Here is a 24242-nt window from a genome sequence, read left to right on the forward strand (position 1 = left end):
TGGGAAGAAAACTCTGGCTGTCCAATTGATCTGTGCTTCTTATCGTCTTATACACTTCCATCAAGTCACCCCTCATCCTTCTTTGCTCCAAAGAGAAAAGCCTCAGCTGGCTAAACCTATCTTCACGAGACATGCCCTCCAGTTCAGGCAGCATCCTGGTAAATCTCCTCTGCACCTTACCTAAAGCTTCCACATCCTTCCTGTAATGAGGTGACTGGAACTGAACACAATACTCCCAAGCGTAGTCTAACTAGGGTTTTGTTAGAGCTGCAACATTACCAGTAGAGGTGGGTATGGTGACTCCTGCTGCGCCAGGTCTTTGGCCTCTTTCAGAGCTTGGGGCTCCAGTGGCACCAGATCTTGAACCTGCTGCTGATCCCCGTCTTCGGCCTCTTGTTGGTCCAGGACTTGGGCCTGCTGTTGGAACTTTTGACCATTGGCCTCCGGTTGGTTCACTGCCTCACTCACAGCATTTCCCTCTTGTGCTTCAGCAGGGATCTCCGATGGAACCTCTGTCTGCTCCTGCTTCTGGCCTGGTTCTTTCTGCTCTGCTTGGGATTGGTTCTGGAGCAGCGAGCAGTGTTCTGTGCCATCAGCCTTCTGTTCAGAAACCAGCTCTGGCTCAACATCTGCTCTGCCTGGAGACAATTCACAGCTGTGGCCCACGTTCTTCTCCTCCCAGCTGCTCGCTGCTGGAGACAATTCCTAGCACTTGGCTGGTCTGAAGAATACAGAGGAAAAAAAACTTTGAAAACAGCTGGCATTTTAAAATACTCAGTAAAAAACAATCTTGGTGGTCAGTGTCAGATGAACTTCCTGAACTTGTGACACTCAGAATACCACTCAGTTTCGCCTCAGACTCAGAGAGGCGTGCAGAAGAATCCTTGACAATGGCACCAGTGACAAGAACACGATGTAGTCAAAGAGTTATTTCCATGATATTATAGAATAACATGACACTAATAATGCCATTCCTGATACCGGAACAGGTCAGTGAGCAGCTGGCCCAGGGAGAGGGGACCATTTAACGTGGTGAGATGTGAGAAGCCCCAGTGCTACTGCCCTTTGAGACAGGTGAGAAAGGCAGATTTATTAGAAGCAATCAAATAATGGAGGGTGGGTCAAGAGAAACTGCTTTCAGCGGCAGGAGGGTCAATAACTGGAGGAAAGAGATTGAGGATAATTGTTAAGTTGCCATAAATCTCTTCACTTTGGCTACTGAGATTCCAGTTCCTGGATTTCCGCTCAGGCCCCTTGTTCAGTCTGGAATCAGCCTAGGCCTGGGTCGGAGGGGCAATGATGTAATTTCTTTTTAACATAGACAGTTGTGATTTAGAATTCACTGTAGCCTGGCCTACTGAGTTCCTCCAGCATTTTGTGTGAGCTATTTTAGATATTTCCCTGAAGGGTAAATGCCACAGGGGAGCTGGACTATAATGTGTGGTTAAAGGTGTAGCTGGGTGGTGGGGTGGAGATACATCTCTACCAAAGGAGGTGTAAGGTGATCCTTCCCTCCACTAGTCTGCAGGTCACCCTTGGGCAAGGAATAGCACCTGTTTAGCCCTCCCGATCAGGGTCACATGAAACCACGGAAGCAGGTGGTGGTTGGTTGTACGAACAGCCGGTGCATATCACAAGTCCTGGTTATACGACCACTGATGCCAGGCAGACAGTCTCTGAAGAGTATTGATAATGGCTAGGGTCACCCGTCTTGTAAAGACACTGGCCCAGAAGAGGTTTGCCATTGCCCACAGTGCCAAAGACCATGATTGCCCATATCATACGGCATGACACATAATGATGATGGTGAAAGGAGCAAGAAAGTAAAATATCCTTTAAACAGAGAGAGAGAGAGAGAGAGAGCGTGACATCACAGAATGCTACTGTACAGGGAGAGCTGGGGGGGGGGTCACAGAACGTTAGCTGGAGTAATGTAGATAATGGCAAAGGTAAATGGAATTCTACACACAAAATACTGGAGAAACTCAGCAAGTCAGTCAGCATCTATGGAAATGAATAAACAGTTGGCGTTTCTGGGCCAAGACCCTACATCAGGACTGGAAAGGGAAGGGGGAAGAAGCCAGAATAAAAAAGGTGGGGAGAAGGGAAGATTATGTGTGCAGCTAGGTGGGTGGGGGAGCAGGATGAAGTAAGAAGCTGGAAGGTGATAGGTGGAAAAGGTAAAAGGGCTGGAGAAGGAGGAATCTGATAGGAGAGGACAGTGGACCACAGGAGAAAGGGAAGGAGGAGGGGTACCAGGGGAGGTGATAGGGAGATGTGGAAAAGAGGCCAGAATGGGGAATAGGAAGCAGGAGGGAAAAAATTACCAGTAGTTGGAAAAATAGTTCATGCCATCAATGAAAAGCTCTACACAAACAAAGCTTGTTTCCCACAGCCAGATTTCTTTGTCCTCAAAGAATTATAATTTACAAGGTTTTGGGGCAGATTTCACTACTACAGCAGACAGGTAAGAAAGGTCGCAGTGGTACAGGGGAGACAGTAGGCTTGGGACTCTTCAGTGTTATAGCCAGACACCAGGAAGCCAAGTTATCATGCCACCAGTACACCAGGTAATGATATCTCCAGCAAGAGGGCATCTAACTGCTTATCCCTGATATTCAATGACCCAACAGTTGTTTAAGACCCAACTATCAATGTCCTGGAGGGGCCAACATTGTCCAGAGTCTCAGCAGGACAGCCCACATAAATATGTGGTACCAGAGCAGATTGGATGTTGTGAACTCAATGAAGACCTTCCCATCTTCACCCTCTTCCCTTCCTAATTCCCCGTCTCCCATGGTCCACTCTCCTTTCCCATCAGATTCCTCCTCCTTCAGCCCTTTAACTCTTCCACCTCTACCAGGGGTTCCCAACCTTTTACTTGCCATGGACCAGTACAATTAAGCAAGGGGTCTCATAGTGAATGTGGAGAGGACGTTTCTTATGGTAGGGAGTCTAAGACCAGAGGACAAACTCATAATAGCGAGGTGTCCTTTTAGAGATGAATAGGAAGATGAGAAGGAAGTTCTTTAGCCAGAGAGTGGTGAATCTGTGGCATTTATTGCCACAGTCAGCTGTGAACGCCGAGTATTTTTGTATATTTAAGGCAGAGGTCGGTCAGGGCATGAAGGGATAAAGGGAGAAGGCAGGAGATTGGGGCTGAGAGGGAAAATGGATCAGCCATGATGAAATGCAGAGCAGACTAATGGCCTAATTCTGCTCCCATATCTTGTGGTTTTATGATATTGGGAACCCCTGACTTAAACCCTTCCAGCTTCTAACTTTATCCATCTTCCCCCTTACCTGGTCTCACCTATCACCTGCCAGCTTATACTCCTTCCCTCCACGCTCCCACCACCTCCCAGTCTCATTCTGGCTTCTTCCCAGTTCCTTTCCAGTCCTGATGAGGGGGTCTTGGTTTGAAACATCGACTGTATTTCTCACTGGAGTTGATGCCTGACCTGCTGAGTTCCTCCAGCACTTGGTGTGTGTGTCGTGGGTTGGAAGCAAAATATGCTTGACCCTGATGGACTGCTAAAGGCTGAGAGAGACACAATCTCCACCTGCTGGCTGTTTATTAATACGTAAACCAATACAGGAAAAAAAGAATTGTAGTCAGCATAGAGCAGACATGATCACATTGCACGGCAGGGCAGGCTTCTGACAACCAAGTCCAGCTCCTGGCCTTCACGTCTGGCTGAGCTACTAAGACTGGCGGAACCGTTTCTACTGACAGGAGAAGGCACCTAGGTGGGTTACTGACGCCTTAAAACCAGTTGCTTTGGGCTGATGCCAAACTGTCGATCTCTGCCATTCCTTTGCATTCATCAGCTACATGGAGAGAGCTAGCCTGCTGTGTAGGCAACAACTTGCTCTCTGTGTTGTACTTCCCTGGCTTGCACATCATGTAGACAGCTAGGACACAACATCCATGGTCCATTCCAACCAATGCAGAACCTCCAGGTCTAGCTCACTAAAGACTCCTTCAGCGGACTGGAGGACAGTCTCCATATGAAAGACCGGAAGAACTGAAGACATTGGAGCAGAGTTAGGCCTTTCAGCCTATCGAGTCTGCTCCGCTGTTTCATCATGGCTGATCCATTTCCCTCTCAAACCCATTTTCCCTTTAACCTTTGACGCCCTATCTAATCATTTGGTGATGCGTTGCCTGAGCTGCCTATTCAAACATCCAATATCAGTCCATCCTTTCTGAGATAAGGGGCCCAAAAATGCACACAAGACTCCAGGTGAGGCCTCACTACTGCCTTATAAAGCCTCAGCATTACATCCTTACATGCAGAAAGACTGGAATCCTCTCTCTCTCTCTCCCTCTCTCATGCTGACACCAAGCTGTCTGGCCAGGACAAACATCTGCCAACAGGTTTGGTTGCTATCTTGAAAGCCAGCTCCCGTTCCCAACCTCTGAACCAAAGCCCCGCTTGGGCTGAAGGCTAAAGCAGTGAAAAGACCCACTGGCGTGACCCTCAGACGTTCGTTCAAAGATATCCCTGCAGCTGAGGACAGGAGTCCTTTAATAGAATATACAACAGTATAGTACAGGAACAGGCCCTTCGGCCCTCAATGTTGTGCCAGACCAATTAAATTAGTAATCAAATAGCTAACTAAGCTCATCTCTCCTGTCTACACAATGTCCATATCGTCCCATCTTTCTCACATTCATGTGCCTATCTAAACGTCTCTTAAAAATCTCTAATGTATCTATCTCAGCCACCACCGCAGGCACCCACCACTCTCTGTGTAAAAGATCCGCCCTCACATCTCTGAAATTACCCTCAATCACCTCCTCCTCTACTTGGACTCCCCGCTCTGGTTCTCTGCCTGCTCTGGATCTCCTTATCTCGAATTGCCGACGGGACATCGACTTCATCACTCCTTCACTCCTCCACTGCTCCACTGAATGCACTGCCCTCTACTCTCCCCGCACCAATCCCAACCTGACCAACAAACTGCCTCCAAAGCCAGTATATCCTTCCTCATGTATGGAGACCAGAACTGCATGTAGTACTCCAGGTGCAGCCTCACCAGTACCCTGTACAGTTGCAGCATAACCTTCCTGCTCTTCAATTCAGTCCCTCTAGTAATGAAGGCCAATACTGTATTCCACTTGCTTTCGTGACAGCCTGCTGCACCTGCAAACCAACCTTTTGTGACTCATGCATAATTACTCCCAAGTCCCTCAGCACAGCAGCATGATGGAAATTTTTACCGTTTAAATAATAATCTGCTCTTCCAGTTTTCCTTCCAAAGTAGATGACCTCGCATTTACCAACATTGTACTCCATCTGCCAGAGCCTTGCCCACTCACCTAACCTATCTATACGTACCTCTCTGTATCTTCTGCACAATTTACTTTTCCACTCAATTTGGTATCATCAGCAAACTTAAGCGATACACTACACTCGATTCCCTCTTCGAGATTGTTAATATATATCGAGAACAGTTGCAGGCCCAGCACCGACCCATATGGCACCACCGCTCACCACTGATTGCCAACCAGAGTAACACCCATGTATCCCAACTCTGCTTTCTTTCAGTTAACCAATCCTGTATCCATGCTAATACATCACCCCAACTCTTTGCATCCTTATCTTATTGATAAGTCTTTTATGCAGCACCTTATCAAACACCTTCCAGAAATCCAAGTAAATAATGTCCATCTGTTCTCCTGTATCCACTGCGCTCATTATAAGCTCAAAGGACTCCAGTAAGTTTGTCAAACAGGATCTGCCTTTGCTGAATCCATGCTGCATCTGCCTGATGGATCCATTTCTTGCCAGATGTCTTGCTATTTCTTCTTTAATGATAGCTTCAAGCATTTTCCCAACTACAGATGTTAAACTAACTGATCTATAGTTACCTGCTTTTGCCTACATCATTTTTTGAACAGTGGCGTGACATTCGCCGTCTCCTCATCCACCAGAACATGCCCACAATCCAGAGAATTTTAGTTTATTTTCTTTCCTTATTCCCTTTCTTTATTAGTTGCTTGATGGGTCTTTGTTGCTTTTTGAAATTTTTCCAGTCTTCCAGTTTCCCACTACTCTTGGAGGCTTTCTATTCACACACTTTTAGTTTGACACCTTCTTTAATTTCCTTAGTTATCCAAGACTGGCTCTCCCCACCCTTACTGTCCTTGCTTTTAACTGGAATATACTTTTGTTGAGCACCGTGACAAATCTCTTTGAAAGCCTTCCACTGCTCCTCAATAGTCCCACCATATAGCCTGTGTTCCCAGACTACTTTTGCACCCTCCATTTGTATGGGAAACTCAGTCATACTGTGATCACTCTTTCCAAGAGGATCCCTAACTACAAGATCACTAATTTTCCCTTTCTCATTGCACAGGACCAGATCTAAGATAACACATTCTCTTGTAGGTTAAGTAACACGCTGTTCAAGAAAGCCATCACTTATGCGTTCTATGAAGTCCTCCACAAGACTGTCTCGACCAACTTGATTCACCCAATCTATGTGCAAGTTAGTCTCCCATGATAACTGCTGTTCCATTCTTACGTGTCTGAGATATTTCTGTTTATTGCCTGTGCCACTGTAAAGTTAATATTTGGGGGCTGATCGACAACTCCCACCAGTGATTATTTTTTCCCTTAGTGTTCCTAACCTCTACCTAGATGGACTCAACATTCTGCTCCTTAGATCTTATATCGTCTCTTACTGTCGCACTGATCTCATCCTTAGAGCGCTACCCCACCTCCCTTACCTTCCTGCCTATCAAACCGTATAACCTGATATCCTTGGATATTTAATTCCCAATCTTGACAGCTGAGAGGTTGCTTTGAGCTGAGCTGTAAATCATCTACAAGATGTCAGCTCAGTTGAAATCATCTACATCTCGGAGATTAAATCATCAGTCCCACCTAAGGCGACTTAGCACGTCAACCAAGAGAAACTCTTACAGGAGTGGAGGATGATGACGTCTGCAGTCCTTCTGGTGACTTTGGCTTCACCAAGATCAATAGGGTCGGATTCTTCTGCAACTGGGACTCTTCTTGCAGATTCTCTTCAGGGAACCCCAGTTCTTTGAGGAGCATTTCCTTCTGCTCCTGCCTCTGCTGAATTTCCCTGCATATCTGCCTGGAGAGAGAGTGAGATTTTCAATACCAAGCCATTGTACCAATATTAACAATGCCCTCTCCCACCCCTTCAATGTTCCAACCGTCTGCCCAGTAGGGACAGCATGCTCGGCTGTTCCAGAGGGAGCAGTACCGGGGGCAAGAATCACCCGTCAGTCTAACATTTGGGGGTGGGGTGCTCTTTGACATAGGAACGGGAAGTGTACCTGACCTTGCACTCAACGTCAGTAAGACCAAAGAACTGATTGCAGACCTCAAAGGGTAAGACGAGGGAACACACATCAGTCCTCTCAGAGGGATCAGAAGTGGAGAGAGTGAGCAATTTCATGTTCCTGGGTGTCAACATCTCTGAGGATATCGATGCAGTTACAAAGAAGGTACAACATCAGCTATATATCATGAGGAGGCTGAGGTGATTTAGTATGTCTGCAAAGACACTTGCAAATCTCTACAGATGTACCATGGAGAGCATTCTAATCGGCTGCATCACCATCTGGTATGGTGGGGGAGTGGGCACTGCACAGGACCGAAAGGAGCTACAGAAAGTTGTGAACTCAGTCAGCTCCACCATGAGCACTAACCTCCCCAGCATCCAGGGCACCTTCAAGGAGCGATGCCTCAAAAAGACGGCCTCCACCATCAAGGACCCCCATCGCCCAGGGCATGCCCTCTTCTCACTGCAACCATCAGGGGGGAGGTACAGGAGCCTGAAGGCACAAACTCAACAATTCAGGAACAGCTCCTTCCCCTCAGCCATCAGGTTTCTGAATGGACACAAGCTCACTACTTTGCTCCCCCTCTTTTTGCACTACTTAATTAATTTAACTGTTATATATATACACAGTAATTCACAGTTTTGATTATTATGTATTACATTGTACTGCTACCACGTAACAAGTTTCACCACGTACGCCAGTGATATGAACCAAATTCTGATTCTGTTCCGTATCACCAGTGATGAATCACCACACTTGATCAGAATCAGGTTTCACATCATTGACATATATTGGGAAAGTTGTTGTGAAACTTGCGACATAAAAACACTGTAAGTTGCAATAGGAAACATACTAAAAATTAAACTGAATGAGTAGTGCAAAAAGACTGCAAGAAACAGTGAGGTGGTGTTCCTGGGCTCAATGTCCATTCTGAAATCCGGTGGCACAGGGGAAGAAGCTGTTCCTGAATCGTTGACTGTGGGTCTTCAGGCTCCTGTACCTCCTCCCTGATGGTAGCAATGAGAAGAGGGCATGTCCTGGGTGGTGGGGGTCCTTAATGATGGTAAGAATATATAGCTGTGGAGGGAGAGAACATAGAACCTGACAGCACAGTACAGGCCCTTCACCCCACGATGTGGTGCTAATCTTTAACCTACTTTAAGGTCAATTTAACCTTTCCCTTCCACAGAGCGCTCCATTCTTCTATCATCCATGTGCCCATCTAAGAGTCTCTTTAATGTCCCTAATGTATCTGCCTCTACCACCACCCCTGGCAGGGTGTTCCATGCACTCACTACTCTCTGTGTGAAGAATTTACCTCTGACATTCCCCCTATACTTTCCTCCAATGACCTTAAAATGATGCCCCCCTTCCCCATTAGCCACTTCCAACCTGGGAAAAAGTCTCTGACTGCCATTTGATCTATGCCTTTTTCATCTCCTTCATCAAGTCACCTCTCACCCTCCTTCGCTCCAAAGAGAAAAGCCCTAACTCGTTCACCCATTCCCATAAAGACATGCTGTCTGATCTGGGCAGCATCCTGGGAAACCTCCTCTGCACCTTTCCAATCATGAGGCAACCAGAACGCGACACAATTGTGTTGTGGGTAGTGGGGAAGTGGTGTGGGATTAGAAAGAGGGTGAAAGGATTGGGGAGGGATTATACAGGGGTAGTAGAGAATGTGGTTAAGCCCATATGATGCAGATCAGAATTAGGCCATTTGGCCCATCAAGTCTGCTCTGCCATTTCATCATGGCTGATCCATTTTCCTTCTCAGCCGCAATCTCCTACCTTCTCCCCTTATCGCTTCATGCCCCGACCAATCAAGAATCTATCAGCATCTGCTTTAAATATACCTAATGACTTGGCCTCCACAGCCACCTGTGGAGCAAATTCCACGGATTCACCACTCTCTGGCTAAAGAAATTCCTCCTCTCCTCCTTTCTAAGAGGACACTCCTCCGCCTCTGTTCTGAGGCTGTGTTCCCTGGTCCGAGACTCTCCCTCCATAGGAAGTATCTCTCACATCCACTCTTTCGAGGCCTTTCACGGTTTGACAGGTGATGGGACACTGGGTGGCTGTGGGACACTGAAGAGGGAGGGAGGAAGGGGGCAGGACTGGGAGGGGCAGTGTAAACCTGCCTGACGTATTCTTCCCGAGCCTTGGAGTCAACCGTTTCCAAGAACTTCTCGTATTTCTCTGAAGTGGAGCTCGGGTAGATCCTTTTGAAGTTCCCCATGTTTTCATCTTCGTACTTTTCCACCTGTTCCACCCAGGTAGCCTGGTTGTTTCGTTTCTCGTCAGCTCTAATAGGAAAGCAAAGAGGAGGTGTCAGTTATTCCATTGAAAATCGATCTCTTGCCATAAGACCAGAAAACACAGGAGCAAAATGAGGCCATTCAGCCCATCGAGCCTGCTCCAGAATTCCATCACGGCTGAGATATTTTCCTTCTCCAGCCTTCTCTCCATAACCTTTGACTCCCCCCTTACTAAACAAGAACCTATCAATCTCCTCTTACCCAATGACTTGGCCTCCACAGCCATATTCTGCAATTATTTCCACAGATTCACCACCCCCGGCTGTAGAAATCCCTCCTTGTCTCTGTTCGAAAAGGACATTCTGGTATTCTCAGGCTGTGGCTTTAGATTCCCATACAGAAAGAAACGGTCTTTCTACATCCACTCTGCCTAGGCCTTTCAATATTTGATAGATTTCAATGTGATCCTCCCAAATTTTTCTAAACTCCAGCAAGTACAGGCCCAGAACCATCAAACGCTCCTCAAAACTTAACCCTTTCATTCCCAGGATCATTCTTTTGAATCTCCTCTGGATTTTCTCCAATGCCAGCCCATCTTTTTTTGATGTTAAAGGGCTGAAATAGTTAGCACGAGAGGGCACAGTTTTAAGGTGCTTGGAAGCAGATACAGAGGAGATGTCGGGGTAAGTTTCTTCACACAGAGAGTGGTGAGTACGTGGAATAGGCTGCCGGCAACGGTGGTGGAGGCGGATATGATAGGGTCTTTTAAAAGACTCCTGGATAGGTACATGGAGCTTAGAAAAATGGAGGACTATGGGTAACCCGAGGTAATGTTTAAAGTAAGGACATGTTCGGCACAGCTCTGTGAGCCAAAGGGCCTGTATTGAGCTGTACGTTTCTATGTTTCTATCATTATGTGCTGGGTCATATGACATCATCATTATGTGCCATGTTGTATGACATGGGTGATCTTGGTCCCACGGCCATGATTGGGCCATGGCCCCATGGGAAGCAGGGATTTAGATTCTTAGACCACTGGGATCTGTTTTGGGGCAAGGATGAATTGTACAAAAGGGACAGGTTGCACCTTAACAGGCGGGGGAGCAGCATTCTGGCAGGCAGGTTTGCCCCTGCTACACTGGTGTGTTTAAACTAAATAGTGGGGGGGAGGAGAGGAAATATAAGGATGGAGTTAAAGGGAAAGAGAGAATAAGGAAAGTTAAGAAAGACAGCAGAATTAACGGGGCAGAAAGCTCAGGAAGGGATCGGAGAGTATGGCCAAGTGCAATCGGAATCGATGTGAAAGGTGAGGGGAGTACTGTAATGGATTAAAAGTATTATATATCAATGCACGGAGTATAAGAAATAAAGTGGATGAGCTTGAGGCTCAGCTGGAAATTGGCAAGTATGACGTTGTAGGAATAACAGAGATATGGCTGCAAAAGGACCAGGGCTGGGAAATAAATATTCAAGGGTATACGTCCTATCAAAAGAACAGACAGGTGAGCAGAGGGGGTGGGGTGGCTCGGTTGGTGAGGAATGAAATTCAGTCCCTTGCAAGGGGCGACACAGAATCAGGAGATGTAGAGTCAGTATGGATAGAACTGAGAAATTTAAGGGCAAAAAGACCTTAATGGGAGTTATCTACAGGGCCCCAAACAGTAGCCTGGATATAGGGTGCAGGTTGAATCAAGAGTTAAAATTGGCATGTCGCAAAGGTAATGCTACAGTTGTTATGGGGGATTTCAACATGCAGGTAGACTGGGAAAATCAGGTTGGTCCAGACCCCAAGAAAGGGAGTTTGTGGAGTGCCTCTGAGATGGATTCTGAGAGTAGCTTGTACTGGAACCTACCAGGGAGAAGGCAATTCTGGATTTAGTGTTGTGTAATGAACCAGATTTGATAAGGGAACTCGAGGTAAAGAAGCCATCAGGAGGAAGTGACCACAATATGATAAGTTTTCAAATACAATTTGAGAGGGAGAAGGGAAAATCGGAAGTGTCAGTATTGCAGTTGAATAAAGGGGACTGTGGAGCCATGAGGGAGGAGCTGGCCAAAGTTGACTGGAAAAATACCCAAGCAGGGATGACAGTGGAACAACAATGGCAGGTACTTCTGGGAAGATGCAGGATCAATTCATTCCAAAGAGGAAGAAAGATTCTACGGGGAGTAAGGGACGACCATGGTTGACAAGGGAAGTCAAGCACAGTATAAAAATAAAAGAGAAGTAGTATAACACAGCAAAGATGAGCGGGAAGCCAGAGGATTGGGAGACTTTTAAAGAGCAACAGAGGATAACTTAAAAGGCAATATGGGGAAAAAAGATGAGGTACGAAGGCAAGCTAGCCAAGAATAGAAAGGAGGATAATAAAAGCTTCTTTAGGTATGTGAAGAGGAAAAAATTAGTTAAGACCAAAGTTGGGCCCTTGAAGACAGAAATGGGTGAATTTATTATGGGGAACAAGGAAATGGCAGACGAGTCAAACAGGTACTTTGGATCTGTCTTCACTGGGGAAGACACAAACAATCTCCCAGATGTAATAGTGGCCGGAGGACCTAGGGTAATGGAGGAACTGAAGGAGATTCACATTAGGCAGAAAATGGTATTGGATAGACTGATGGGACTGAAGGATGGTAAATCCCCAGGGCCTGATGGTCTGTACCCCAGGGTACTTGAGGTGGCTCTAGAAATCTTGGATGCATTGGTAATCATTTTCCAATGTTCTATAGATTCAGGATCAGTTCCTGAGGTCTGGAGGGTAGCTAATGTTATTCCACTTTTTAAGTAAGGAGGGAGAGAGAAAACAGGGAATTATAGACCAGTTAGCCTGATATCAGTGCTGGGGAAGATGCTGGAGTCAATTATAAAGGATGAAATAGCGGCACATTTGGATAGCAGTAACAGGATCGGTCCAAGTCAGCATGGATTTATGAAGGGGAAATCATGCTTGACTATTCTTCTGGAATTTTTTGAGGATGTAACTATGAAAATGGACAAGGGAGAGCCAGTGTACCTGGACTTTCAGAAAGCCTTTGATAAGGTCCCACATAGGAGATTAGCGGGCAAAATTAGAGCACATGGTATTGGGGGTACGGTACTGACAGGGATAGAAAATTGGTTGGCATACTCGAAACAAAGAGTAGGGATTAATGGGTCCCTTTCAGAATGGCAGGCGGTGACTAGTGGGGTACCACAAGGCTCGGTGCTGGTACCGCAGCTATTTACAATATACATTAATGATTTAGATGAAGGGATTAAAAGTAACATTAGCAAATTTGCAGATGACACAAAGCTGGGTGGCAGTATGAAATGTGCGGAGGATGTTGAGATAATGCAGGATGACTTGGACAGGTTGGGTGAGTGGGCAGATGCAGTTTAATGTGGATAAATGTGAGGTTATCCACTTTGGTGGCAAGAACAGGAAGGCAGATTACTATTTGAATGGTGTCAAGTTAGGAAAGGGGAAGTGCAACAAGATCTTGGTGTCCTTGTTCATCAGTCACTGAAAGTAAGCATGCAGGTACAGCAGGCAGTGAAGAACGCTAATGGCGTAACAAGGGGAGTTGAGTTGAGTATAGGAGCAAAGAGGTCCTTCTGCAGTTGTACAGGGCCCTGGTGAGACCACAACTGAAGTATTGTGTACAGTTTTGGTCTCCAAATTTGAGGAAGGACATTCTTGCTATTGAGGGAGTGCAGTCGAGGTTCACGCGGTTAATTCCCAGGATGGCGGGACTGTCATATGGTGAAAGATTGGAGCGACTGGGCTTGTATACACTGAAATTTAGAAGGATGAGAGGGGATCTGATTGAAACATACAAGATTATTAAGAGATTGGACACGCTAGAGGCAAGAAACATGTTCCCGATGTTGGGGGAGTCCAGAACCAGAGGCCACAATTTGAGAATAAGGGGTAGGCCACGTAGAATGGAGTTGAGGATAAACTTTTTCACCCAGAGAGTTGTGGATCTGTGGAATGGTCTGCCTCAGAAGGCAGTGGAGGCCAATTCCCTGGATGCTTTCAAGAAAGAGCTAGATAGAGCTCTTAATGATAGCAGAGTCAAGGGATATGGGGAGAAGGCAGGAACAGGGTACTGATTGTGAATGATCAGCCATGATCACAGTGAATGGCGGTGCTGGCTCGAAGGGCTGAATGGCCTACTCCTGCACCTATTGTCTATTGTCTATTGATTGCTCTTGGCAAAGTTATCTACAGAAGTGGTCTGCCATTGTCTTCTTCTGGGCCAGTGTCTTTAAAAGACGGGTGACCCCAGTCATCATCAATACTCTTCAGAGATTGTCTGCCTGGCGTCAGTGCTCACATACCCAGGACTTGCGATCTGCACCGGCTGCTCATACGACTATCCACCACCTACTCCCTGATCAGGGGGCTAACCAGCTGCTACATCTTGTCCAAGGGTGACCTGCAGGCTAGAGGGGGGAAGGGGCACCTTGCACCTCCTTTGGTAGAAACATATCTCCGCCCCGCCACCCAGAACTGCTCACAATACTCCAAGTGCGGTCTGACCAGTGCCTCATAAAGCCTCAGCATTACTTCCTTGGTGATATGTTCTAGTCCTCTGGAGCGCAGTCTAGCCCACGGTCCTGGCTTTACCTATCACCTTCTAGCTAGCCTCCTTCCCCTCCCTCCCCACACCTTTTTATTCTTTCCAGTCCTGAAGAAGGGTCTCAGCCCCAAATGGCGACTGTTTGTTCATTTCCTTAAGAGGAGCAGAATTAGGCCATTTGGCCCATCGGAGCTGCTTTGCCATTTGATCACGACTGATCCCTTCCCAGCTTAGCCTCAAACTCCTGCCTTCTCCCCATAACCCCTCATGCCCTGACTAATCAAGGATCTATCAACTTCTGCCTTAAATATACCCGATGACTTGGCCTCCACTCCCATCTGTGGCGATGAATTCCACAGATTCACCACCCTCTAGCAAAAGAAACTTCTCGTCATCTCCGTTCTAAATGGGTGCTGCCTGGCCTGCTGAGTTCCTCCAGCACTTTGTGTGTGCAGCTGAATTTGAGAGCAGGAATATTCATTAATTATCGTTGCCCGACGTGGCACTCTTCAGTCTTTCAGTCACCTGTACTCCCGCGACCACCAGATCTTAGGCAGCTGTTCCTTCTTTCGCGGCCTCTCTTCCTCCATGTCTTTCTGCCGGCCACAAGCTGCAAGGTTAATCATGCAGAGTGTATCATAAAGAAGATCCTCCTTCACCTCTTGATCAAGCTTGGAGTCCATCACAGAGCTCAGGGAATGCTTAACCTGCAACGTTAATAATTAAAAATTAATAGTGTTGGCCAAAAAGAACAACAGTCCACAAATCAGTGAATTCAAATGAATCAAGGGCAGTGGAAGTAGGCAAACAAACTGTCTTTGTTCTTGCCACATGCTGAAAGGAGGTGGAGGTGGCCATTTTGTGAGACTGTCCTTGCACACCCTCCATTTTGTGAATTCTTCGATTCTAGCTCTGGGATTATCTAATCAGAGCAATTGAATGTGGACGCAAGGAGTTTCAGCTAACGACCGGCTAACCCGGACCACTCTCAGACAAACAGCTATTTATAATGTAAAGTGGCAGACTTGGAGAAGAAATCTACAACCTCATTAGGCTCAGTGCCTGGGTCAGCTACCTTAACTGGTTTGAACCAGGCTGAGTTGAAAAAAACAAAGGCACGGGTCTGGGGGCAAAGACCATTGAACAATGCTGGCTGGAGCCCTGGACCAGAGCCATTAAGAAGGTGACCCAGGTAGGGTGCCACTTCTCAGCCCAGTTTTGCATCCTATCAATGTCTCGCTGTAACCTCTGACAGCCCTCCACACTATCCAACCTTTGTGTCATCAGCAGATTTACTAACCCATCCCTCCACTTCCTCATCCAGGTCAATTGGTGGCCACCGGGAGGTCCTGTTTTTCTCTGGTGGATGGACTGTAGGTGCTCGTTGAAGCGGTCTCCCAAACTGGGCCGGGTCTCTCCGATATACAGGAAGCCACACCAGGAGCACCGGATACAACAGATGACCCCAACACACTCACAGATGAAATGTCACCTCACCTGGAAGGACCGTTTGGGCCCCGAATGGTAGTGAGGGAGGAGATCCAAGTGCAGGTGTGGTACTTCTCCTGGTGGCCACCAATTTTAATTCTATTTCCTATTCCCATTCCAACATGTCAGTCCATGGCCACCTCTACTGCCGCGATGAGGCCACACTCAGGCTGGAGGAACAACTCCTTATTCCGTCTGCGTAGCCTCCAACCTGATGGCACAACTTCTCTTGCTTCCGGTAATGACCCCCCCACTTCACTATTCCCCATTCCCATTTTGCTCCCTCACCTTATCTCCTTACCTGCCCATTACCTCCCTCTGGTGCTCTACCCCCCTTCCCTTTCTTCCATGGCCTTCTGTCCTCTCTTAACAGATTCCCCCTTCCCCAGCCCTTTATCTCTTTCACCAATTTCTCAGATCTTTACCTCCCCACTCCCCATCTCCTAGTTTCACCTATCACCAACAAGCTTGTATGTCTTTGTGTCTGTGTGTGTGTGTCTTTGTGTGTGTCTGTGTGTTGCTTTGGATTGCCAACCTCTGGTGTCTTCCTCTCTGGAACCATTTTAATGTGGATTTAACTATAGACAAATGCCAGGTCTTTGTCTATGGGAACTATCATAAACGACCATGGTCCTCCACCCATCTATAGATGCACATCTTCCATTGTGTCATAACCTTAGAGCACTAAAAGACAGAAGTAGGCCATTTGGCCCATCTAGTCCATGCCAAAATATTATTTTGCCAATTCCTATCAATCTGCACCTGTACCATAGACCTCAATACCCCTCCCATCCACATACTTATCTAAACTTTTCTTAAATGTCGCATCCGTCACTTCCGCTGGCACACTCTCACCACTCTCTGAGTGAAGAAGATCCCATTCATGTTCCCCTTAAACATTTCACCTTTCTCAATTAACCCATGACCTCTAGTTCTAGTCTCACCCATCCTCAGCAGCAAAAGCATGCTTCCATTTAATCTATGCTCCTCATGGTTTCGTACACCTTTATCAAATCTTCCTTGATTCCCCTGTGCTCTAGAGAATAACTTTCCCTCCAGACCCAGCAACATCCTTGTGAATATTCTCTGCTGTCTTTCAAATCATTGATATCTTTCCTGTAGTTAGGTGACCAGAATACCCCAAAGGAGGCCTCACCAATATCTTCAAGAGCTTCAATCTAACAACTCAGCTTCTGTACTCAACAATTTGATTAATGAAGACCAAAGTGCCAAAATCTCTCTTTATGAACCCATCTATCTGTTTCCACAGGGAGCAGATTTTGGGATAACGGTCAGAAAGTCGGTTTAACTTTTTTTTACCTTAAGGCTGTCATTGTCAAACTGCTTCTGCACTGTATTCTGCTCTTCTACTCAAAGTCAAGTTCAAAGTAAATTTATTATCAAAGTACATATGACCATAGGCATATGTTGATTCACTGAGATTCACTTACTTGAGGACCTTCACAGTATTTAAAAGGAATCAAACAAAACATCCAGAATAAATAAATAAACAAACAATAAATATCAAGAATATGAGATGAAGAGTCCTTCAAAGTGAGTCCATAGGCTGTGGGAGCAGTTCAATGCTGAGGTGAGTGAAGTTAAGTGAAGATATCCCCTTTGGTTCAAGACCCTGTACCTTCTTCCTGATGGTTGAGTGGGGTAATAACTGTTCCTGAACAGTTCCATTGAACTGCTGCTGCTAAGTTAACAAATTTCATGACACATACCGGTGATAATAAACATGATTCTAATTCTGATCATATATGCCAATCTGCAACTGTGGCACAAGTTCATCGACCTTATTCTGTACACTGCACACATCCAAATATAACACCTTTTCGATAACAATAATAATGGAAAAGTGGAAAAAAACACAATAATAATGGGAAAAAACACAGTAAATATAAATACATTAGATAGCTTATATGCATAGGTTGATTGTATGTCCATAAAGTGACGCTGGGCACAGGAGTTTCTGTACATAAGGTGACTCTGACAGGAAATGATAAAGTAGTGGTGGTTGCGGGTGTGTGGAGGGGTGAGTTAGCGTGTGGGGGTGTTGATCAGCCTCAGTACTTGGGGACTTACTGACTGCCCATTACAGCGCTGGTGTTTAGGACAACAGTGAAGGTCTTCATCTCTGGTGGTGTTCAGAGATTCCTTGATCATGCCTGTAGCTTCCTCTCGGTTTTCACTACTGTCGGACATGTAAGTCCCAGGTGGAGACTCAGGAACACCGCCACACTCAGATGTAGGAGGATTCTTCATTGCTGTTTGCGTAACAGTTTTGTTTTTGTGGTCAGTGCTGTTAGTGCTGAGTTGAGCCCTCGAACCTGGAGGACCGGTACAACGCTCTCAGTCTGGCCTCTACCCTTTGACCTGTTTGTCATGGCTGACCCTACCAAGAGCCAAAGCCTAAAGCCCCGGCTCCAGCGTGCAGCCCTCTCCGGGTCACTGAGGCGCGCAAGCCTCCAAACCCTACAACACGGTTGTGGTCCTGTTGGAGGACTGCTTGGGGAAAGTAACAGGTTTTGAGTCTGGTGGTCCTGGTGTGAATGCTACAGAGCCTCTTCCCTGATGGGAGTGGGGACAAACAGTGAGCAGGGTTGGTGGGATCCTTCACCATATTACTGGCCATCCCATCATGATGTTACATTTGCATGTTTTATGCAGTCACCTGAATTATCTGCTTAATCTTTATGTATCCCAGAGGCGCGCGTACCTTCATCAGCCAGGGTTTCAAGCTGTGGTCCAGCAGGATGTCAAAGCCGAGGAGCTGAAAGCAAGCACTCCCAGACACGTGATTTCTGAAGCAGGTGAAGTAGGTGTTCCTCAGGGCCGGATACACAGACAGAATGGTTTTGATGATCACGTCCTCAATACTGCTCCACAGCACCTCCAGGTCATAGGCATTGCCCTCCATGTACTGGTTAAAGGAAGACAGCTTTCTGCAAGAAACAACATTTTACAGAGCCGTCAGTTCTAATCTATCGCAGGCCACCGTTCATCCATCGGATGGCATTGCCGAGTGACTTCGCTGATCAAGTACTCTGCCCCACCATTTGTGTTATTGTGTGAGAGGTCAATAGCACTGCAAGCCACAAGATAGACTGCATATCCATTGAAGGAAATATCAGCTCTCTTGATTCATTTCTCCCCTTTTTGACAGGATTTATTGGAAGTGATTTCTTGCCGATTCATAGTTGCCTTTGAAAAGGTTGACTGCACCCTGAACCCACAATATTCCATCTTGTGAAGTTGCCTGGTGGTTTACATTCACAGTCAGAAAGCACTACAGTAAACAAACAGGCCCTTTGGCCCATCTAGTCCATGCTGAATCATTAATCTGTCTGGTCCCAGTCTGTAGCCCTACCATCCATGTACAAATTTATCTTAAATGTTGAAATCGCACCTCCATCTATCTCTTCTGCTGGCAGCTTGCTCCATACTCTCACTACCCTCCGAGTGAAGAAGTTTCCCTTCATGTTACCCTTAAACTTCTCACCTTTCACCCTTAACCCACGAGCTCTAGTTCTAGTCTCACCCTCCCAAGCTCCGTGTAACAAGCCTGACGTAACGAATCAGTGTTTCCAGAGTCATTGTCATAGAAAAGTACAGCACAGGAACAGGCCTCTTGGCCCATCCAGTCCATGCCAAAACCTGCTAAACTGCCAACACCCACTGACCTGCACCAGGATCATAGTCCTCCATCCTATCCAAACTTCGCTGAAACGTTGAAACCGAGCACGCATGCAGCACTTGTGTTGGCAGCTCATTCCACACTGCTCACCACCATCTGAGTGAAGACGTTTCTCCTCATGTTTCACCTTTCACCCTAACCCATGATCCCTGGTTGTGGTCACACTGAACCTCAGTGGAAAAAGCCTGCTTGCATTTACCCTCTCTATACCCCTCATAATCTTGAATATTTCCGTCAAATCTCCTCTCAACCTTCTACATTCTAAGGAAGAAAGTCCTAACCTATTCAATCTTTCCTTATAACTCAGGTCCTCCAGACTAGCTACATTTTTGTAAATTTTTCCTCTACTCTTTCAACCTTATTTACTATACATCTTTCCTGTAGATAAGTGACCAAAACTGCATACGATACTCCAAATTAGGCCTCACCAATGTCTTATACAACTTCAACATAACATCCCATCTCTCGTACTCAATACATTGACTTATGAAAGCCGATGTGACAACAGCTTTCTTTCTACCTGTGACACTACTTTCAACAAATTTTGGACCTCTATTCCCAGATCCTTTTGTTCTACCGCACTCCTCAGTGCCCTACCATTCACTGTGTAAGACCTTCCCCGGCTGGTCCTACCTAAATGTAACACCTCGCACTTGTCTGCATTGACTTCCAGCTGCCATTTTTCAACCCATTTTTCCAGCTGATCCAGATCCCTCTGCAAGCCATGACCGCCTTCCTCACTGTCCACTATATCCTCAAACGTGGTGTCATCTGCAAATTTACTGATCCAGTTAACTACATTATCATCCAGAACACTGATAGAGATGACAAACAACAGTGGGCCCAGCACTGGTCCCTGCAGCACACCACTGGTCACAGGCAGAGGCTCCAGTCAGAGAGGCAAACCTCTACTACCACTCTCTGGCTTCTCCCACAAAGCCAATGTCTAATCCAATTTACAACCTATGCTGAATGCCGAGCGACTGAACCCCCTTGACCAACCTCACATACGGAACCTTGTCAAATGCCTTGCTAAAGTCCACGGAGACAACATCCACTGCTTTGCCTTCATCCACTTTCCTGGTAACTCGCTCAAAAAACTCTCCAGGATTGGTCAGACATGACTTACCATGCACAAAGCCATGCTGACTATCCTGAATCAGTCCCATGTCTATCCAAATACTCATATATCCAGTCTCTTAGAATACTTTCCAATAACTATCCCACTACTGATGTCAGACTGAGCAGTCTGTAATTTCCTGGTTTATGTTTAGAACCTTTCTTGTCACTAAGAATTATTTAAATATCTCTGCTAGGGCCCCTGCAGTTTCTGCACTAGCCTCCCCCAGGGTCTGAGGGAACACCTTGTCAGGCCCTGGGGATTTACCCACCCTGATTTTCCTCAGGACAGCAAGCACCTCCTTCTCTGTAATCTGCATAGGGTCCATGAATTTACGGCCCATTGTAAGCAATGGTAAGGCCACAGCAGTGTTGTAGGCCTCAAATATGAAGAGGAAATGGGAGATTTCCCTCACTAAAGAGCTTTTTAACAACAGCTCAATAGTTGCCATGTCTTACAGACCTTTATTCCAGATTTATCTGATCACTTATGTAAATTTGTCTGCCTTCATGGGATTTAGCTCACATTTCTTTGTTCTAGATCCATGGTTCTTGCTGGACGTGAAATACCAGATTGGGACGATCCCAACCAGCGGGACATCCTGAGAGATAATCCAGTCCAGGTACATTCCCTGTGGCAAGGGACGTATAATTGACTCCTGCTCATTATTGTCATTATTTATTGATCATTAATAATGACTCCTGTCTGCAGATTTGAATGAGAGAGTGTTTAACATTGTCCTTCCACTCACTTTTATCTGTTATTTCAGTCACGGTCCAGTTGATTCCTCATTTCTGTTCATTTCCTTTTCCTCGTGTTTTACCTGGCTCCTTGACTAAGGCACCTGATTCTCATCCGAACTGGAAACATAATAACTCCGGCTTACATCTACTTGGGACTGGACCGTCACCTCAGCCACTGCGGCAAAGCACGTTCCGGGCCGCTGAGAATAGTGGACTCTAAGTTGCTTCGGTGCCTGGGGTTGCTTTGGGAATTCTGTCGTCTCGTGTCCAGCTGAGTATTGCCGGCCGTTTGCCGCTATTTCGAGTCAAGATACCAACAGACTGTCGTTGTTTGGTTTTGTAGTTTCGTGTCCTGCTGAGTATTGCTGGCCGTTTGCTGCTACTCCGAATCAAGATACAAATTGTCTGTCGTTTTTGGTTTTGTTGTTCTGTGTCCAAGTCCAGGCTCCGTGTCCAAGTCCGGGCGCCATGTCCCAGTCCGAGTCCGAGTCCGGGCTCCGTGTCCGAGTCCCGGCTCAGAGTGTGAGTCCAAGTCCAAGTCCGGGCTCCGTGTCCGAGTCCAGGCTCCATGTCTGAGTCCGAGTCCAGGCTCCGTGTCCAAGCTCCATAACCAAGCTCTGGGTCCGGGCTACTCCGGTTTGTTGGCCATGTAAGCATCTAATCCTCACTCTCTGGTCTTCCTCGCAACTATTAATAAACACACTTCTGTTAATGCTACCTCCGTGTCGGTGCTCTGCACTTGGGTCCGCTTCCAGTCGTCCATTGCAACGATTTCAGCCTCACTCCGTTCCTTAAGGTTGTTATAGCCATGGGGTGGTAATGGGGACGAGCTCCCACTGCCTATTAAATGCTCCCAATGGCGTGTGCCTCAATATTGCCTCTGACAACCAAGTCACAGCTCCTGGCCTTCACGGTGGCTTAGCTACTACGCCCGGATATGGAGAGCAAGCTGTTGCCCATGTAGCAAGCTCCCCATCTCCACGCAGTTGATGAACCCAAAGGAACGGCAGAGAGCAACACAGCCTGGCACCAGCTGCATCGCAGGAGTTGCCAGTCAGTGTTGAACTCAACGTGGGACTGCCGTAGGTGTTTTCCCTCAGGGTTTACTCCTGAAGCCTTCCCTATGAGTGGGTGTAGTCGCAGGGCAATGGGAGGTTTGAGATCAGAGTTTTCCCTCTCCTAGATGAGGGGCCAGCCATGGTTGATGAGTCCCATCTGCCTGAAGTGACTGGATTTAAGATGCCATTAACCCACCTTTGCCCCTTCTCCTGTCAGTAGAAATGATTCCGCTCAGCTTAGTGGCTAAGCCACATGTGAAGGCCAGGAGCTAGACTTGGTTGTCAGAAGTTACTGGAGGGCATGGTACAGGATTCTAGGACAAGAGGGCATGACTTCAGGATTGAAGGACGTCCATTTAGAACTGAGATGCAGAGAAATTACTTTAGTCAGAGGGTGGTAAATCTGTGGAATTTGTTGCCATGAGCGGCTGTGGGGGCCAAGTCATTGAGTTCATTTAAGGCAGAGATAGATAGGTTCTTGATTAGCCAGAGTATGGGGTGAAAGCAGGGGAGTGGGGATGACTGAAAGAATTGGATCAGCCCATGATTAAATGGCAGAGCAGACTCAATGGGCCAAATGGCCCACTTCTGCTCCTATATCTGATGGTCTTATAGCATGCCATTGGGAGCATTCTGCCAGTTATGACAACCTGAAGTAGTGGCAACAGAATTAAGGGCTTCAGTAAGCTGCTGCTGTGTGCTCCCCTTCCTTCTACAATGTGCCTGCTCGCTAAGGTTGTTGTGTGAATGAAGCCAGCAGAGAAAATTACTGGTAGATACAAAGCAGCTTCTTTATTCGACAAAGCAAGTTTAGAGAAGGCATTTTATGGAGACACTTCTGGTCGAAAGGTCTGGCCGGCCTGACGTGGGGCTCAATATTTTATGTGCCAAACGGCAAAGGGCAACTCCATACTTACAATGCATGGACAATGCTTTCTTTGAAACAAAATTCAACCTTCACGCCTCCTGCTTCACAGCCACACCACACACATCCAAATGAATTTTAATCACCATTGTCAGCTGGGATTCATGGCTTTTAGGAACCCATTGTTCAGAGCTGGCCACATGTTCAGACTTGGTCACGTGTTGGCATGTGGCCAAGTGGTTAAAGCGTCCCTCTGGTGATCTGAAGGTCGCTAGTTCGAGCCTTGGCCGAGGCAGCGTGTTGTGTCCTTGAGCAAGGTACTTAACCACACATTGCTCTGCATTAACCCCAGTACCAAGCTGTACGGGTCCTAATGCCCTTCCCTCGGACAACATCGGTGGCGTGGAGAGGGGAGACATGCAGCATGGGCAACTGCTGGTCTTCCATACAACCTTGCCCAGGCCTGCGCCCTGGAAAGCTTCCAAGGTGTAAACTTCCAAGGGGAACCTTCCATGGTCTCACAAGACTAACGGATGCCTACATGTAAAGTTCAGATCTGCACTCCAAATAAAATCCACAACACACATTCAGATATGAAGACTGGTAGCCAAATTCGATTGCTAAATGTCTATGTCCTAACCCCAAAAATCACTCCAACACTGACCTTCTATATAACGTGCCTGCTCATGGTGAAGGGTGCACCCTGCTGCATATGGTCTCACCTTTTACTGCCTTTCTTTTCATCCGGGACAACGTTCATCATACGCTTGTTGATGACATAATTGGTGAGGTGCATGCAGACGTCATCCTGTGAGAGGCAGAAGATAAAGATAAACAACAGGAATTCTGCAGATGCTGGAAATTCAAGCAACACACATCAAAGTTGCTGGTGAACGCAGCAGGCCAGGCAGCATCTGCAGGAAGAGGTGCAGTTGACATTTCAGGCTGAGACCCTTCGTCAGGACTAACTGAAGGAAGAGTGACTCACTCTTCCTTCAGTTAGTCCTGACGAAGGGTCTCGGCCTGAAACGTCAACTGCATCTCTTCCTACAGATGCTGCCCAGAAGATAAAGATGTTGGTTTCTCAGTCAGGGACATTGCCCTCAGTTATCGC

At 46.7% G+C, this 24242-nt stretch overlaps 1 protein-coding gene across 1 annotated transcript in view; it reads right to left on the reverse strand.

Moving 5' to 3' along the window:
* Positions 1-560: 560 nt before the first annotated feature.
* The window catches only part of LOC140192593 (tubulin polyglutamylase ttll6-like), a 65881-nt gene continuing 42199 nt past the window's right edge, over positions 561-24242 (reverse strand). The window contains exons 6-11 of the mRNA XM_072250152.1: positions 23851-23936; positions 18365-18590; positions 14677-14858; positions 9465-9633; positions 6936-7109; positions 561-721 (exon numbers count right to left, since the gene is read on the reverse strand). Coding sequence (XP_072106253.1) covers positions 650-721; positions 6936-7109; positions 9465-9633; positions 14677-14858; positions 18365-18590; positions 23851-23936 — 909 coding nt within the window. The 3' untranslated portion in view covers positions 561-649. The remainder of the gene's footprint in view (positions 722-6935; positions 7110-9464; positions 9634-14676; positions 14859-18364; positions 18591-23850; positions 23937-24242) is intronic.

Source organism: Mobula birostris, unplaced genomic scaffold (assembly GCF_030028105.1).
Source record: "Mobula birostris isolate sMobBir1 unplaced genomic scaffold, sMobBir1.hap1 scaffold_181, whole genome shotgun sequence".
NCBI classification, from domain to species: domain Eukaryota; kingdom Metazoa; phylum Chordata; class Chondrichthyes; order Myliobatiformes; family Myliobatidae; genus Mobula; species Mobula birostris.